Source organism: Pristiophorus japonicus, chromosome 15, assembly GCF_044704955.1.
Source record: "Pristiophorus japonicus isolate sPriJap1 chromosome 15, sPriJap1.hap1, whole genome shotgun sequence".
Classification (NCBI taxonomy): Eukaryota; Metazoa; Chordata; class Chondrichthyes; family Pristiophoridae; genus Pristiophorus; species Pristiophorus japonicus.
In genome coordinates this window covers 62,780,429-62,799,099 of record NC_091991.1, presented here as the reverse complement: position 1 = coordinate 62,799,099, position 18,671 = coordinate 62,780,429, and the positions used below count along the sequence as shown (strand labels likewise).

At 47.1% G+C, this 18,671-nt stretch overlaps 1 protein-coding gene across 2 annotated transcripts in view; it reads left to right on the top strand.

Moving 5' to 3' along the window:
- Nucleotides 1-18,671, top strand: part of LOC139280811 (structural maintenance of chromosomes protein 1B-like) — a 171,929-nt gene that overhangs the window by 88,765 nt on the left and 64,493 nt on the right. For both annotated transcript variants that reach the window (XR_011596769.1, XM_070900530.1), the window contains exon 18: nucleotides 17,571-17,718. Coding sequence is in view for 1 of the 2 variants with exons in the window: in XM_070900530.1 (XP_070756631.1) it covers nucleotides 17,571-17,718 (148 nt within the window). In the remaining variant the exon portion in view is untranslated. The remainder of the gene's footprint in view (nucleotides 1-17,570; nucleotides 17,719-18,671) is intronic.

Below are 18,671 nucleotides of genomic sequence, written 5' to 3'. Positions count from 1 at the left end.
CATAACAACTCGTTATGTAATCTTTTTTTCCCTCATGTTGCCTCTGGTTCTTCTGCCAAATATTTTAAATCTGTGTCTTCTGGTTACCGATTCTTCTGCCACTGGAAACAGTTTCTCTTTATTTACTCTATCAACACTCTTCATGATTTTGAACACCTCTATCAAATCTTCCCTTAACCTTCTATGCTGTAAGGGGAACAACCCCGATGTATCTAGTCTCTCCACGTAACTAAAGGCTTTCATCCCTGGTACCATTCTAGTAAATCCTCTCTAAGGCCTTGACAGCCTTCCCAGAATTGGACACAATACTCCAACCTAACAACAGTCAAGTAGCTCAACACCATCTAGGACAAAGCAGCCCGCTTGATTGGCACCCCATCCACCACCTTCAACACTCACTCCCTCCACCAACGGTGCACTGTAGCTGCAGTGTGTACAGTCTACAAGGTGCACTGCAGTAACTCGTCAAGGTTTCTTCAGCAACCCCTCCCAAATCCGTGATCTTTACCACCTAGAAGGACAAGGGCAGCAGGTGCATCGGAGCACCATCACCTGCAAGTTCCCCTCCAAGTTACACATCATCCTGACTTGGAAATATATCGCTGTTCCTTTATTGTTGCTGGGTCAAAATCCTGAAACTCCCTCCCCAATAGCACTGTGTGAGTTCCTTCACTACAAGGACTGCAGCAGTTCAAGAAGGCCACTCACCACCACCTTCTCAAGGGCAATTAGGGATGGACAATAAATTCTGGCCTTGCCAGCGATGCCCACATCCTGGAACGAATAGAAAAACAATTCTCTGCGTTAAATTTCATCTGCCATGTGTCTACCCATTTCACCAGTCTGTATATGTCCTGCTGAGTTCTGTTATTATCCTTCTTACTATTTGCTGCATTTCCATGTTTTGTGTCATCTGGAAACTTTGAAATTATGCCCTGTATACTCAAATCCAGGGCACTAATATATATGAAAAAGAGCAGTGGTCCCAACACTGACCATGGGGACAGACTTATCTCCAGTCTGAAAACCGACCATTCACCACTACTCTGTTTTCTGTCCCTTAGCCAATTTTGTATCCACACAGCCGCTGCCCCATTACTCCCATGGGCTTCAATTTTTCTAAAGTCTGTGATGTGGTACAGATTGAACCTGTCTAATCTGGCACCCTTGGGACCTGGCCTGTGCAGGACAAGACAATTTGCCGGACTATGGGAGGTCACGCCTACCCCAGACCCCAGCTTTAAAAATCACACTGTCAGCAAAGTTTTAGAATTGCTTCCTACAAAAGCTATTTTTGCTAATCTATAACTGTAGTACCATGGGCTCCGTACCTTATATATCGGCCGCGTTGTGGCTATTTTGATATAAATAGGCCTGATTTAGGGAGTGTGCTTGCAGGTTGGAAGTGAGATTCGCCGACGGGTTGCACGGCGAGAGGGGCTGCTGTTTGATACAAGGAGCCCCGTTGTTCAGCACGGAGGCTGAAGGAGCCCATGCTGAAGCCGAGGTAGTATATGTGGAGTGCGGCTCCATCACCCCACCGCCGGTGAGCAAGGGAGACGCGGGCGTGGTTGGTGTAGTCTCTGACTGAAGATCCTGTACAGCTTCCCATATAGTGACCATTGTTGGTCGAGAGGCAGAATGTCCCGGTAAACCCATCCAGTCAACGTTGATTGGCAAATGTCCTCCAGCCTTGGTAGGAGCCTCGGAAAAAGGGAAGCAGCTCGGAGGAACTTGTAGATCTCGCTTAGTGGGAGAGCTCTGGATAGCCACCATAATCAGGGCTATGTAGGAATACGGCGGCTTCTCCGGGTGCTGTATGCCAGCGTTTGTTTTCTTAGTTTTGGTAGTGGAGGTGGCTGATTCCATCACAGAGGTCTGACAACACTGCTCACAACGACCCGGGTCGTTGTCAGCAGTACCCGGTTTAAATAAACACTAAGTTCCCCTAAACCTGACACCCGGTCGAACCCTCACCTCCTCACTGAGCCGGCAGTGCTCCTGCCCGCTCTGTAGTGCCTCGTTCTGTCCCTATGGGAACCCGCGGCTCCTCCTGATCCCAGCCCCAGTTTTAGGCGTGATGGTTGGTTCCCGTGGACATGGGGAAATCGTCCATCAATTTCATGTATAAATAGGATTTCTATCCGGCCTCCAAGTCCAACATCAAAAAGTTAAGTGACAGCTCGGGGCGGGTGTTGTTGGGAGGGGCAGCAACAATGTCACTGGGCCCGAGGGCTGCCCACCCGCTCACAGGACACAGTGCGGGTCGCGACCCCTCGCTGCAAATACTGCCGGACCAGGGAGGCTGCCGGACCAGAGAGTGCCGGATTTGAGAGGTTCAATCTTGTCATGTATCTCACACTACTGTATATAACTGTATCTTACCATGCTATACATGACTGTAACTAGATATGACCTGTAACCACAAGCATACTTTACCACCATGGGTGCACTTGCAGGAGACACTGCATACATGTTCCACACAGGTATATAAAGGCAGGTCTCAGGCAAGTGTGGCACTCGAGAGCTGTGAAATAAAGGTGCAGGTCCAGAGTGACCTTGACTTCAGCATGTGCCTCGTGTAAGTCTGTACTGCAGGGTCAGGACTTTACAGTGGCGACGAGTTACGGGATCACAGAATCCACAGAATGTCTACCAACGGCTCAGATGAGAAATACAATGCTGGAGACAATTGGGAGGACTTTATAGAAAAGCTCCAGCAAAGCTTTGTAACCAAAGACTGGTTGGGCGACGATAAGGCAGACAAGAGAAGAGCCCATCTCTTGACCGGCTGTGGCTCGAAAACATATACCTTAATGAAGGACCTGCTGGCACCCAAGAAACCAGCAAGCAAGTCGCTTGAGGAGTTGAGCACACTGGTGAGAGACCACCTGAAGCCAGCGAGCAACCTACACATGGCCAGACACGAGTTCTACAACTACAGACGCTGTGTGGGCCATAGCATACCCGACTTTGTGGCGGAACTTCGGAGGCTGGCTGGTTTATGTGAGTTCTCCGATGAACTAAGGAGAAAAGTACTGAGAGACTTTTTTATTGAGGGAATAGGTCACGCAGGCATATTCCGAAAGCTTATAGAGACCAAGAACTTGACCCTAGAGGCAGCAGCACTGGTCGCACAGACATTCTTGGCAGGAGAAGAAGAAACAAGGTTGATCTATACTGCGGGTACGACAACTAACGAAACATCAAAACAAGGGGTTCACAGCGTGAAACGAGCCGCTACCCCCACACACAGGCAAAGGCAGGAGAGCAGGCGTTCAACAGCAGGCAGTGGTGCCAGAAGCCATCAAGGGCCACAGGAATGGCCGTTCACACCTCATCAACCCACAATGCGAGCAATCAACTACAGACTGAGAGAAGCTGAAGAGAGATCAGCCAGACACAGCTCATCCTTCGGAAACAATGGAAGCGGTCTGTGCTGGAGATGTGGGGGAAGGCACTCAACAAGGGGGTGTCGATTTCAGCATGCTGTTTGCAGAAACTGCAACTATACAGGGCATCTGGCTCGCATGTGCAGAAAAACAGCAGCTCGACTGGTATATGAATTGGAAGGGTCGGAAAGCGGACCAGAAGACGGTGGGGACAGTGCCCGCGACGCCGGGTACAGCGGGTCAACACGATCAATGTCCACTGTTCTTACAACAAGATGCCTCCACATGGAATTGGACACGGGAGCCAGTCAATCTCTCATTAGCGTCCAAAATTTGAACAGCTGTGGCCGCACAAAAGCAACACCAAAACTCACAAGGATCGACACCAAACTAAGGACCTATACCAAAGAAATTGTCCCAGTCCTTGGCAGCGCCATGCTCTCAGTCACACACAAAGGGACGGTGAACCGACTTCCCCAGTGGATTGTCCCCGGAGATCTCCCAGCACTGTTGGGGAGAAGCTGGCTGGCAAAACTAAATTGGAAATGGGATGATGTTCACGCCATGTCGTCAGAGGAACGGACCTCCTGTTCAACAGTTCTAAGTCGTTTTGAACATCTCTTTCAGCCAGGTGTGGGCACTTTCAAAGGGGCTAAAGTTAAAATCTACATCACACAGGATGCCAGACTGGTCCATCACAAGGCCAGAGCTGTGCCTTACGTGATGAGGGAAAAGATTTAACACGAACTGGACCGGCTTCTGCAGGAAGGCATTATCTCACCCGTGGAATTTAGCAACTGGGCAAGTCCCATCGTCCCCATCATGAAGCCTGATGGATCCGTACGAATCTGTGAGGACACAGAAAGGCTGCAAAGAGATTTAGATAGGTTAAGCGAATGGGCTCAGATGGAATACGATGTCGGAAAGTGTGAGGTCATCCACCTTGGGAAAAAAAACAGTAAAGGGGAATATTATTTGAATGGGGAGAAATTACAACATGCTGCGGTGTAGAGGGACCTGGGGGTCCTTGTGCATGAAGTTTGCAGGTGCAGCAGGTAATCAGGAAGGCGAATGGAATGTTGGCCTTCATTGCGAGAGGGATGGAGTACAAAAACAGGGAGGTCCTTCTGCAACTGTATAGGGTATTGGTGAGGCCGCACCGGGAGTACTGCGTGCAGTTTTGGTCACCTTACTTAAGGAAGGATATACCAGCTTTGGAGGGGGTACAGAGACGATTCACGAGGCTGATTCCGGAGATGAGGGGGTTACCTTATGATGATAGATTGAATAGACTGGGTCTTTATTCGTTGGAGTTCAGAAGGATGAGGGGTGATCTTATAGAAACATTTAAAATAATGAAAGGGATAGACAAGATAGAGGCAGAGAGATTGTTTCCACTGGTCGGGAAGACTAGTACTAGGGGGCACAGCCTCAAAATACGGGGGAGCCCATTTAAAACCGAGTTGAGAAGGAATTTCTTCTCCCAGAGGGTTGTGAATCTGTGGAATTCTCTGCCCAAGGAAGCAGTTGAGGCTCATTGAATGTATTTAAGTTACAGATAGATTTTTAACCAATAAGGGAATTAAGGGTTACGGGGAGCGGGCGGGTAAGTGGAGCTGAGTCCACAGCCAGATCAGCCATGATCTTGTTGAATGGCGGAGCAGGCTCAAGGGGCTAGATGGCCTACTCCTGTTCCTAATTCTTATGTTCTTATGTACAAGTCTACCATAAATAGAGTCTCCCTACAGGACCAATACCCGCTGTCCAGAGCGGAGGACCTATTTGCCACATTGGCTGGAGGAAAACTTTTCTCGAAACTAGATCTCACATCTGCGTATATGAAGCAAGAACTGACCGAAGAGTCTAAGCTACTCACCACCATCAACACACATCGAGGCCTTTTTATGTACAATTGATGCCCATTCGGCATCAGGTCGGCAGCTGCTATATTCCAGCGCAACGTGGAGAGTCTGCTCAAGTCCATCCCGGGGACGGTTGTGTTTCAAGATGACATACTCATCACGGGCAGGGACACCGACTCCCATCTCCGCAATTTGGTGGAAGTACTAAGTCGATTGGATCGGGTAGGCCTAAGAGTTAAGAAATCCAAGTGTCTGTTTCTCGCGCCCTAGGTTGCATTTTTTGGCAGAAGGATTGCCACTGATGGAATCCGCCCAACAGAATCCAAAACCGAAGCAATTCGTCTGGCACCCAGGCCCCGGAATGTCTCGGAACTGCGTGCCTTTCTCGGGCTACTCAATTACTTTGGGAACTTTATGCAGAACTTGAGCACACTGCTGGAGCCTCTCCACGTGCTACTCAGAAAGGGATGCGATTGGTTTTGGGGGGACGGCCAAGAACGCGCCTTCAATAAGGCACGCAACCTTCTATGTTCCAACAGTGTTTTAGCCTTTTTTGACCCAGGTAAAAAAGCTAGTTCTTACATGTGATGCGTCAGCGTACAGGGTCGGGTGCGTTTCACAGCATGTCAATGATGCAGGTCAATTACAACCCATTGCTTATGCCTCCAGGTCACTTTCGCGGGCGGACGCAGGTACGGTATGGTTGAGAAGGAGGCGCTCGCGTGCGTGTACGCTGTCAAAAGATGCACCAATACCTTTTCGGGGCCAAGTTCGCGTTAGAAACCGACCACAAACCCCTCACGTCCGTGCTATCCGAGTGCAAGGCAATAAACGCCAACGCCTCGGCGCGCATTCAGCGGTGGGCACTCATGACCTTGACTTCAGCATGTGCCTCGTGTAAGTCTGTACTGCAGGGTCAGGACTTTACAATCTGTACTTCGAATCATAGAATGGTTAGAGCACAGGAGGCCATTCTGCCCATCGAGCCCGTACCAGCTCTCTGGAAGTGCACTTCAGCTGGTCCCACTTCCCCGCCTTTCCCCAGAACCCTGCAAATATTTTCCTTCAGGTACTTATCCAATTCCCTTTTGAAAGTCATGGTTGAATCTGCCTCCACCATGCTTTCAGGCAGTGCATTCCAGATCCTAACCACTTGCGTAAAAAAGTTTTCCCTCATTGGTTCTTCTACAAATCATCATAAATCTGTGTCCTTTGGTTCACGACCCTTCTGCCAATGGGAACAGTTTCTATCTTTTGAAAGTCCATATACACATCCTCAACCGCACTTCCCTCATCCACCCTCTTCATTACTTCATCAAAGAGCTCAATCTAGTTAGTCAAACACAATTTGCCTTTAACAAATTTGTGCTGGATTTCATTTATTAGCCCATATTTTTCCAAGTGTCAATTAATTGTATCCCAGATTAATGTCTCTAAAATTTTCTCCACCATTAACGTTAGGCTGACTGGCCCGTTGTTGGCTGGTTTATATTCCTCCGTCCTTTTTTAGAACAAGGATGCAACATTTGAAATACTGCAGTCCTTTGGCACCACTCCCCTATCTTAGAACAATTGGAAGATTATAGCCAGAGCCTCTGCAATTTCCACCTTTACTTCCCTCAGCAACCTAGGATGCATACTTTGAGGCATACGTTCTGACAAAGGGTCATCGACTAAACGTTAACTCTGTTTCTCTCCATAGATGCTGCCCAACCTGTTGAGTATTTCCAGCATTTTCTGTTTTTATTTCAGAATCCAACATCCACTGTATTTTGCTTTCGTATGCCTACTTTGAACGTTGCCAAACTCTTTAGTACCTCCACTTTATCTATTTTTATCCTATTCAATTATTCTACTACCTTCCTCTTTACTTCACATTGCTAGCATCCCTTCTTTATCAAAGAGAGTGAAATGTACTCATTTAGTACCTCAGCCATGCACTCTGCCTTCATAAGATTATCTTTTTGGTCCCTTATCGGCTCCACCCTTCCTTTGACCAACCTTTTACTATTAATATTTTCATAAAAGACTTGTATTCCCTATTATTTTACCTCCTAATCTATTAACCTACACTCTTTTTGCCCCTCATTTCCTTTTTCAATTTGCCCCTGTACATTTTGTATTCAGCTTGGTTTTCTACATTTATCCGACATTAATCATAAGCTAAGTCAATCACCCCTTCTCTTCCCACAGCACTGTCCCATGCAAGCGCAGGAGATGCAATACCTGCCCCTTTCTGTTGGCATTGTCCAGGGCCCCAAACACTCCTTCCAGTTGAAACAGCGATTTAGTATACTGTATTCGCTGCTCACAAATGCAGTCTCCTCTACATTGGGGAGACCAAATGCAGATTCAGTCTGCAAGCATGACCACGAGCTTCTGGTTGCTTGTCATTTAATTCTCTGCCCCACTCCCACTCTGACCTCTCTGTCCTCGGCCTCCTACACCATTCCAAAGAAGCTCAATGTAAGCTCAAGGAACAGCATTTCATCTTTCAATTAGGCATTTTACAGCCTTCTGGACTCAACATTGAGTTCAAAATTTCAGATCATAACTCAGCTGTTGGTAATGATTCTGCTATTCCCATTTACTGCTCCTCTAGACCCATCTTTTGTTTCTTTACTTGTTCCATTACCATTACATTTGTCTTGTACCATCATCCCTATTGCCATTTAATCTCTCCTGTCTTCCACCCTATCACAGACCTTCCCTTTTGTTTTTTTCTCCATTCCCCCTTTCCCTGCCTCTGTACTTGATTAAAATCTGTTACTCTAACTTTTTCTGAAGAAAGATCATCGATCTGAAGCGTGAACTTTGTTTCTCCCCCCACGGGTGCTGCCTGACCAGTGTATTTCCAGCATTTTCTGTTTTCAGATTTCCAGCATCCGCAGTATTTTGCTTTAGTATTTAATATAATCTGCCTTTTTCTGTTTCAATTTAATCTCTGTCTTTTGTCATCCAGGGAGTTCCAGATTTGGATGCCCTTCCTTTCCTCATCGTGGGAATGTGTCTGGTCTGTACCCAAACTATCTCCTCTTTGAAGGTCTCCCATTGCTCATTTACTGTTTAACCTGCCAATCTTTGATTACAATCCACCTAGACCAAATTCTTTTACAATTTACTGAAATTAGCCCTTCTCCAGTTGAGCATTTTCACATTTGATTTTGCCATGTCTTTTTCCATAACTACTCTAACCTAATGATATTGTGATCACTGTTTTCCAAATGCTCTCCCACTGAAACATGCTCCACTTGCCCCACTTCATTCCCCAGAACTAGATCTAGCACTGCGTCCTTCCTTGTTGGGCTGGAAACACACTGATCAAGAACGTTTTCATACACATTTCAGGAATTCATTTGCTTCTTGCACTTTACATGGTTATTTTCTCAGTCCAAATTAAGATAATTGAAGTCCCCCATTTTCACTACTCTGTAGTTCTTGCATCTTTCTGCAACTTGTCTGCAAATTTGCACCTCTATCCTTCCCACTATTTGGTGGCCTATCATAGAAACATAGAAAATAGGTGCAGGAGTAGGCCATTCGGCCCTTTGAGCCTGCACCACCATTCAATATGATCATGGCTGATCATGCAACTTCAGTACCCCATTCCTGCGTTCTCTCCATACCCCTTGATCCCTTTAGCCGTAAGGGCCACATCTAACTCCCTTTTGAATATATCTAACGAACTGGCCTCAACAACTTTCTGTGGTAGAGAATTCCACAGGTTCACAATTCTCTGAATGAAGAAGTTTCTCCTCATCATGGTCCTAAATGGCTTACCCCTTATCCTTAGATTGTGACCCCTGGTTCTGGACTTCCCCAACATCGGGAACATTCATCCTGCATCTAACCTGTCCAGTCCCGTCACAATTTTATATGTTTCTATGAGATCCCCTCTCATTCTTCTAAATTCCGGTGAATACAAGCCTAGTCGATCCAGTCTTTCTTCACCTGTCAGTCCTGCCTGGTATGTCTCAAATAAAGCAATGTGACTGAGTACTCTAGACTTGAATAAGTGTGACCTTAGTTTCTTTATTCTGACTCCAGAGTGCTGGCACAGCATGGAAGGCCTGCTTATATGCAGTGCTCCCAAGGGATGCTGGGAGCCCTTGGGGCTCCAACAGATTCACCGTCTGGTGGCGGTAGAATGCTAGTTACAAGGTGTTGCATACATAACATCACTTGCCTCCCCTAAAGTCAATAGTACACGTATTTACAGGGTGAGACGATCTGGGGCTTTCCGCTCCCTAGTCGATCGTCTCGGTACAAACACAGGTGCAGGTGAGTTGGTTGGGTCTTCGCTGGGCTGCTGCGCAGCTGGGCTGTGGGGGTGATGAGTTAAGCTTCGTGGTCAACCGTGATGTCGGTTGCCACTTGTGTGTATATCAGCGGGTTGAAGTTGGTGCGTCTTCTTCAGGTTGCTCGTGGCTGTCTGTGAATCGCAGTTTGGTTTGGTCCAAATGCTTTCTGCAAGTTAGTCCATTTGCAAGTTTGACCTCAAACACCCTACTCCCTTCTTTGGCTGCGACAGTGCCAGCAAGCTATTTGGGACCATGTCCATAGTTGAGTACAAATACAGGGTCATTGACTTCAATATCGCGTGACAAATTTGCGCGATCATGGTACATGCTTTGTTGATGCTGCCTACCCTTGACATGATCATGGAGATCAGGGTGGACTAGAGAGAGCCTTGTTTTGAGTGCCCTTTTCATGAGCAGTTCGGCAGGGGGAGCCCCGGGAAGCGAGTGGGGTCTTGTGCAGTAGCTGAGCAGGACTCAGGACAGGCGGGTCTGCAGGGAGCCTTCCGACACGGATTTTAAGCTTTGCTTGATGGTTTGGACTGCCCGTTCTGCCTGGCCATTAGATGCAGGCTTAAACGGGGCAGATGTGACGTGCTTGATCCAATTGCGGGTCATGAATTCCTTGAATTCGGCGCTGGTGAAGCACGGCCCGTTGTCGCTGACAAGGACATCAGTTAGGCCATGCGTGGCAAACATGGCTCGTAGGCTTTCGATGGTGGCAGTGGACGGCTTACAGACATTATTACACACTCACTCCATTTTGAATGAGCATCCACAACAACCAAAAACATTTTGCCTGGAAACGGGCCAGCGAAGTCAACGTGGATCCTAGACCACGGTTTGGAGGGCCATGACCACAAACTTAGCGATGCTTCCCTGGGTGCATTGCTCAGTTGAGAACAAGTATTGCATTGGCACACGCAAGACTCCAAATCTGAGTCGATGCCGGGCCATCACACATGGGATCTGGCTATAGCTTTCATCATTACTATGCCTGGATGGGTCCTGTGTAGGTCGCGTATGAATGTTTCCCTGCCTTTCTTAGGCAAAACCACGCGATTATCCCACAAAAAACAGTCCGTCTGTATGGACATTTCGTCTTTGCGCCGCTGGAACGGCTTGATCTCTTCATGCATCTCTGCTGGGACGCTGGACCAGCTCCCATGGAGGACACAGTTTTTTACAAGAGACAGTAAAGGATCCTGGCTGGTCCAGGTCCTGATCTGGTGGGCCGTAACGGGTGACTTTTCGTTTTCAAATGCATCCATCACCAAGAGAAAGTCTGCAGGATGTGCCATTTCCACCCCAGTGTTGGGCAATGGTAGCCAACTGAGAGCATCAGCGCAGTTCTCTGTGCCTGGCCTGTGGTGAATTACATAGTTATATGCAGACAGCGTGAGCGCCCATCTTTGGATGCGAGCAGAGGCATTGGTATTAATACCTTTGCTCTCTGAGAATAGCGATATGAGCGGCTTATGGTCAGTTACTAACTCGAACTTGAGCCCATCAGATACTGGTGCATTTTTTTCACTCTGAAAAAGCTCTGGCATGCGTTTACGATCATGCTGTAGGCCCTTTCGGCCTTGGACAAACTCCTGGACGCATAAGCGACCGGTTGCAATGTTCCTGATTCATTTGCTTGCAACACGTACCCTACCCCATACGAAGATGCATCGCAAGCTAACACTAAACGTTTACATGGGTCATACAGAACAAGCAATTTGTTGGAACATAACAGATTTCTGGCTTTCTCAAAAGCAGTCTCTTGTGAGTTTCCCCCATACCCAGTCATCTCCCTTGCGTAGCAACACGTAGAGGTTCGAGCAAGGTGCTTAACCCGCGTAAGAAATTACCAAAATAATTGAGTCCCAGGAACGACCGCAGCTCTGTCACGTTTTGTGGTCTCGGCGCATTCTTGATGGCCTCCATCTTGGCGTCGGTGGGTCTGATGCCGTTTGCCGCGATTCTTCTCCCTAAGAACTCGACCTCTAGCATCAGGAAAACACACTTCGAGCGTTTCAACCTGAGCCCCACACAATCTAGCTGACGGAGAACCTCTTCCAGGTTCTGCAAGTGTTCGATAGTGTCCCGACCTTTGATCGATATGTCGTCCTGGAAAACCACGGTGCGCGGAACCAACTTTAGCAGACTTTCCATGTCCCTTTGAAAAATAGCCATGGCCGATTGAATCCCAAATGGGCATCTATTGTAGACAAACAGACCTTTGTGCGTGTTGATGCAGGTGAGGCCGTTCAAAGATTCCGCCAGCTCCTGCGTCATGTAGGCCGAGGTCAGGTCCAACTTGGTGAACATCTTCCCTCCTGCCAGCGTCACAAATAGGTCGCCTGCCTTGGGTAGCGGGTACTGGTCCTGCAGCGAAAAATGGTCAATTGTTACTTTATAGTCCCCACAAATTCTGACCGTGCCATCGCCCTTGATGCCCTCTCGTTGCAACCTGTCCAGCTCGATCTCCACTTTCACATCATGTATGGCAGCGCACGTGCCTTGTGGTGGATGGGTCGTGTACCGGGAACCAAGTGGATCTGCACCTTCGCCCCAGAGAAATTTCCGATGCCTGGCTCAAACAATAACGGGAACTTACTCAAAACCTGGGCACACGAGGCATCGTCGACAGACGGAAGCGCTCGGATGTCGTCCCAATTCCAGCGGATTTTTCCCAGCCAGCTTCTGCCGAACAGTGTGGGGCCATCTCCTGGTACAATCCATAGTGGTAGTTCGTGCACGGCTCCATCATAGGAGACTTTTACTGCTGCACAGCCAATTACAGGGATCAGCTCTTTACTGTAAGTTCTCAGCTTGGTAAAAATAGGGCTCAGCTTGGACCTTTGTACCTTGTTGCACCACAGCCTCTCAAAAGCTTTTTTGCTCATGATAGACTGACTTGCACCCGTGTCCAATTCCATGGATACTGGAATTCCGCTCAGTTCAACTTTTAACATGATCGGTGGATATGTCGTGGTGAAGGTGTGTACCCCGTACACTTCTGCCTCCTCGGTTCGAGTCTCTAGTTTAGTTTGATCCGCCACGGATCGATCTTCCTCTGCAACGTGGTGGTTTGCAGGGTTTGCAGCTCGTCTGCACATTCGCTGGAGGTGTCCCATTGTTCCACAGCCTTTGCACGCATAGTGTTTGAAGCAGCCTTGATAGGCTCGATGATCACCTCCGCAGCGCCAACAAATTGTTAATTGCCTCGCAGTCACACTTGATGGCGGATTTGAGTCATCTGAGGTCGTGCAGCTGCAGGCGTGTACGTTCTGCCATATGCATTCCTGCCTGAAAACGATGTTACTTTGTGTACAGTACTTGCCAATGCATCTTTATGCTGCAAAATTTGTTTTGTGTTGTTGCTAGTGGACATAAATGCCTGGGCTATCGTTATGGCTTTGCTCAGGTTCGGTGTTTCAACAGTCAATAGTTTGCGAAGGATAACCTCATGGCCAATGCCAAGCACAAAAAGTCTCCGCATTTGTTCCAAGAATCCACCGAATTCGCAATGTCCTGCAAGGCGCCTTAGTTCGGCGACGTAGCTCGCCACTTACTGGCCTTCAGACCGTTGACATGTATAAAATCGATACCTTGCCATCAGAATGCTCTCCTTTGGATTTAGGTGCTCCCGGACCAGTGTACACAGTTCTTCATACGATTTGGTTGTTGGTTTCACTGCAGCAAGAAAATTCTTCATGAGGCCATAGGTTGTTGCCCCGCAGACGGTGAGGAGGATCACTCTTTGTTTGGCAGCGTTTTCATTCCCTTCCAGCTCATTGGTCACAAAGTATTGGTCGAGTTGCGTCACGAAAGCTTCCCAATTGTCACTTCTGAGAATTTCTCCAGGATACCAACAGTTCTCTACGTTTTTGCATGATGGTTCGTTATCTATTACTCGTCGCCAGTTGTTATGTCTCAAATAAAGCACTGTAACTGAGTACTGTAGACTTGAGTAAGTGTGACCTTTGTCTCTTTATTCTGACTGCAGAGTGCTGGTACAGCATGGGAGGCCTGCTTATATGCAGTGCTCCCAAGGGATGCTGGGATCCCTTGGGACTCCAAAAGATGCGCCCTCTGGTGGCGGTAGTTTGCTGGTTACAAGGTTTTGCATACATAACATCGCCATCCCGGGAATCAGTCTGGTGAACCTTCACTGCACTCCCTCAATAGCAAGAATGTCCTTCCTCAGATTAGGAGACCAAAACTGTACACAATATTCAAGGTGTGGCCTCACCAAGGCCCTGTACAACTGCAGTAAGACCTCCCTGCTCCAATACTCAAATCCTCTCGCTATGAAGGCCAACATGCCATTTGCCTTCTTCACCACCTGCTGTACCTGCATGCCAACTTTCAATGACTGATGTACCATGACACCCAGGTCTCGTTGCACCTCCCCTTTTCCTAATCTGTCACCATTCAGATAATAATCTGCCTTCCTATTTTTGTCACCAAAGTGGATAACCTCACATTTATCTACATTATACTGCATCTGTCATGCATTTGCCTATCACCTAACCTGTCCAAGTCACCCTGCAGCCTCTTAGCATCCTCCTCACAGCTCACACTGCCACCCAGCTTAGTGTCATCTGCAAACTTGGAGATACTACATTCAATTCCTTCGTCCAAATCATTAATGTATATTGTAAATAGCTGGGGGCCCAGCACTGAACCTTGCGGTACCCCACTAGTCACTGCCTGCCATACTGAAAAGGTTTATTCCTACTCTTTGCTTCCTGTCTGCCAACCAGTTCTCTATCCATGTCAATACATTACCCCCAATACCATGTGCTTTAATTTTGCACACTAATCTCTTGTGTGGGACCTTGTCAAAATCCTTTTGAAAATCCAAATACACCACATCCACTGGTTCTCCCTTGTCCACTCTACTAGTTACATCCTCAAAAAATTCTAGAAGATTTGTCAAGCATGATTTCCCTTTCATAAATGCATGCTGACTTGGACCGATCCTGTCACTGCTTTCCAAGTCCGCTGCTATGACATCTTTAATAATTGATTCCAACATATTCCCCACTACCGGTATCAGGCTAACCGTTTTTCTCTCCCTCCTTTTTTAAAAAGTGTGGTTACATTAGCTACCCTCCAATCCATAGGAAATGATCCAGAGTCTAAAGAATGTTGGAAAATGACCACCAATGCATCCACTATTTCTAAGGCCACTTCCTTAAGTACTCTGGGATGCAGACTATCAGGCCCTAGAGATTTATCGGCCTTCAATCCCATCAATTTCCCCAACACAATTTCCTGACTAATAAGGATCATCGTCATAGGCAGTCCCTCGGAATCGAGGAAGACTTGCTTCCATTGTAAAAATGAGTTGTTAGGTGACTGAACAGTCCAATACGAGAAGCACAGTCCCTGTCACAGGTGGGACAGACAGTCGTTGAAGGAAAGGGTGGGTGGGACTGGTTTGCTGCACGCTCTTTCCGCTGCCTGCGCTTGATTTCTGCATGCTCTCGGCAATGAGACTCGAGGTGCTCAGCGCCCTCCCGGAAGCACTTCCTCCACTTAGGGCGGTCTTTGGCCAGGTGTCGGTGGGGATGTTGCACTTTACCAAGGAGGCTTTGAGAGTGTCCTTGAAACGTTTCCTCTGCCCACCTTTGGCTCGTTTGCCGTGAAGGAGTTCCGAATAAAGTGCTTGCTTTGGGAATCTCGTGTCAGGCATGCGAACAATGTGGCCAGCCCAGCGGAGCTGTTGGAGTATGGTCAGTGTTTCAATGCTGGGGATGTTGGCCTGGTCGAGGACGCTAACGTTGGTGTGTCTATCCTCCTAGGGATTTGCAGGATTTTGCGGAGACATCGTTGGTGGTATTTCTCCAGCAACTTGAGGTGTCTACTGTACATGGTCCATATCTCTGAGCCATACAGGAGGGCGGGTATTACTACAGTCCTATAGACCATGAGCTTGGTGACAGATTTGAGGACCTGGTCTGCACTGGCGCACTGGAGGCGGTGTTGAACCTCGTCGTCAATTTCTGCTCTTGTTGATAAGATGCTTCCGAGGTATGGGAAATGGTCCACATTGTCCAGGGCTGCGCCGTGAATCACCTTTGTCTTACGGATGTTTAATCTCTGGCCCATGCTTTCGTATGCCTCAGTGAATATGTTGATTATGACTTGGAGTTCAGCTTCTCTGTGTGCAGACGCAGGCGTCGTCCGCGTACTGTCGCTCAACGACAGAGGTTGGGCTGATCTTGGCTCTGGCCTGGGGATGACGAACAGGTTCCTACTGGTTCTGTAGTTTAGTTTCACTCCAACGGGAGCTTGTTGAGTGTGAGGTGCAGCATGGCAGCGAGGAAGATTGAGAAGAGGGTTGGTGCGATGACGCAGCCCTGTTTGACCCCAGTCCGGACGTGGATTGGGTCTGTAATGGATCCGTTGGAAAGGATCACGGCTTGCATGTCGCCATGGAGCAAGCGGAGGATGGTGACGGACTTTTGGGGGCAGCCGAAACGGAGGAGGACGCTCCATAGACCCTCGCGGTTGACAGTGTCAAAGGCCTTTGTAAGGTCAAAGAAGGCCATGTACAAGTGTTGGTGCTGTCCCCTGCATTTTTCATGCAGCTGTCACACTGTAAAAATCATGTCCGTTGTACCCTATAGGGGACGAAATCCGCACTGTGATTCCGGGAGGAGCTCCTCATCCACAGGAAGAAGACGGTTGCGGAGGACTCTAGCGATGACTCTTCCAGGTGGCCTACAGTATATATCCAGCAATAGTTACTCTATTGTTCCTAAATTCTAAGCAAATAGATTCTGTCTTTGAACCCTGAAATACATTATCCCTTTTCAGAGCCGCAACTATATTTTTGATCAATACTGCCACCCCCCCCCCCCCCCCCTCTTTTTTTGTTCCCATCACTATCTTTCCTGAATACATTGTAGCTGGGAATATTAAGTGCCTATTCGTCCCCTTTTTGAATTAGGTCTCTGTTATTGCTACTTGTGCCTACAGCTCATCAACCTTATTTACTACACTCCTACATTAACGTACTTGCACTCTAAACCCATCTTAGTCGCATTTCCCCCCTGTTCAGATCCCTCCTATTTCTCAACTACTATTTATTCTCATGCTGTTTGGTTATGACAATCCTCTGTGATCGCCTCACCAATGCTTCATCCTGTTGCCTCTCCCCCTGCCAAATTAGTTTAAACATGTCGGGGTAGAGTTTTCGCTTTAGACAACAGCGGTTTTGAGGAGAGTTTCATTTTCTTGAGCTTCCACTCAAACTCATTTGAATAGTGTCAAACGGAAAATTGCCATGAACCAGCGTTTCGTACAGCATTTCAAAACGTAATTTTAAAAATAAATATATTTGCTTAAAATATTTCTTGATATACCTAAGTTCTACTAGGTCAGTTTAATTAATACTGCTGAAATTTGGTTTATCACTTAAAAGCATTTATAATCAGTGTCAATCCACCAACTGTGAGTACCTCGATTTTACATGACTGAAAAGGACTTTTGAAAAATATACAGAACCATTTCCGAGTTACATTGGGATATAGTAGTCAGTTTTAGTAAATAAAAATAAAAACTTCTATTCAAAAGCTTATAAAACGTTCCTATTAGTGTCCTTGTGCCCCAAAAGAACTAGTTTAGTTTTTAGAGCCCCTCAAAGGCCTGCAAATTCGCAATTAGCGGAAACTCCCGATGGTGATTAATTAATCTGGGGGCGTGGCCAGTTTTGTGGGTGGGGCCGGCTTCTAGCGCAATGTTTTTTATGCTAGCGCAAAAGATCACGGAAATTCAAGTTCAGCTGAACTTAATTTACACTTAAAATTCCCTGATCTTTTTCGCAAGTTGTGCCGGAAAAAAAGTGCAACAGAGTGGAAACTCCAATAAGTTTCCAATAAGATAAGCGTGAACTCCTTCATTTGACCAACAGCACGAGTAGTGAATATCCCTTGTATATTTTGGCACAGTTGCCAAATCAACACTGCAAGCCAAAAAGAAAACAAAAAAAATGACATTATGCTGTTTGTCTCTAGGGAGCTAGCAAAGCTTCAGAAGGAATATGTATCTGTAGAAACTTCTATAGAACAAAAAAGGTTGGAGAGACACAATCTTCTAATAGCCTGCAAAGTCCAAGATATACAGATTGAACTTCTCCAAGGCACACTAGAAGATATTAGTCAGGTAGATATTCGCAGATTTACTGTTCAGAATGTTTTGTGAATGGTTAGATATGAGTTGTTTCAGCTAGAGAGCCAAATAGTTGCAGGAAGGGAGAGCTCTGGCCTACACCAACCTGTCACTGAGTACGCTGCAGGGAGAGTAAAGCTCACAGCGGGCACATCTTTGTCGAAGCCCATCACATATGGAACTTGATTAAGCAGTTTATAAGAGTAAGCGTGTTGTGTAGCACTGACTTGGCAGATATGTCACAAGTCGTACTATGTACACTGTACTGAAGGCAGAAAACCATTGCATTGCTGATGAGGAAACTGAAGCTTTCGACAGCAATTGTTGGAAGCCATTACCCGAAGCCAAGTATGAGAATATATACACACATATTCACTGTTCAGTACCAAACACAATTTTGCAAAACTGCGGATGCTGGAATCTGAAATAAAAACACAAAATGCTGGAAATCTCAGCGGGTAAAGCAGCAACTGTGGAGAGAAAAACAGAGTTAACGTTTCGGGTCGACGACCCTTCATCAGAACTGGCGAATGTTCGAAAAGAACACATTCTTAAGAAGCACTGAAAAGGGGAGGGGAAGAATGAACAAAAGGGAAGGTCTGTGTTAGGGCAGCAGGCAGGAGAGATTAGAGAGACAAAGGGGAAGATGGGCCGAATTGAAATGGTAATGACAGGAGTTAGATAAAGGTTAATCTAGATAGGGTATGATGGCAGAATAATGACCAGCTGCCACTGGAGACAAAGGGAAAAAAAACATAAGATGGGGCTGGGGAAGGGAGCCAAGGATGAGCAGAGGTTATGCTCTGAAATTGTTGAACTCGATGTTGAGTCCAGAAGGCTGTAAAGTGCCTAAACAAAAGATGAGGTGCTGTTCCTCGAGCTTGCGTTGAACTTCATTGGAACAGTGCAGGAGTCCGAGGACGGAGATATCAGAGTGGGAGTGGAGT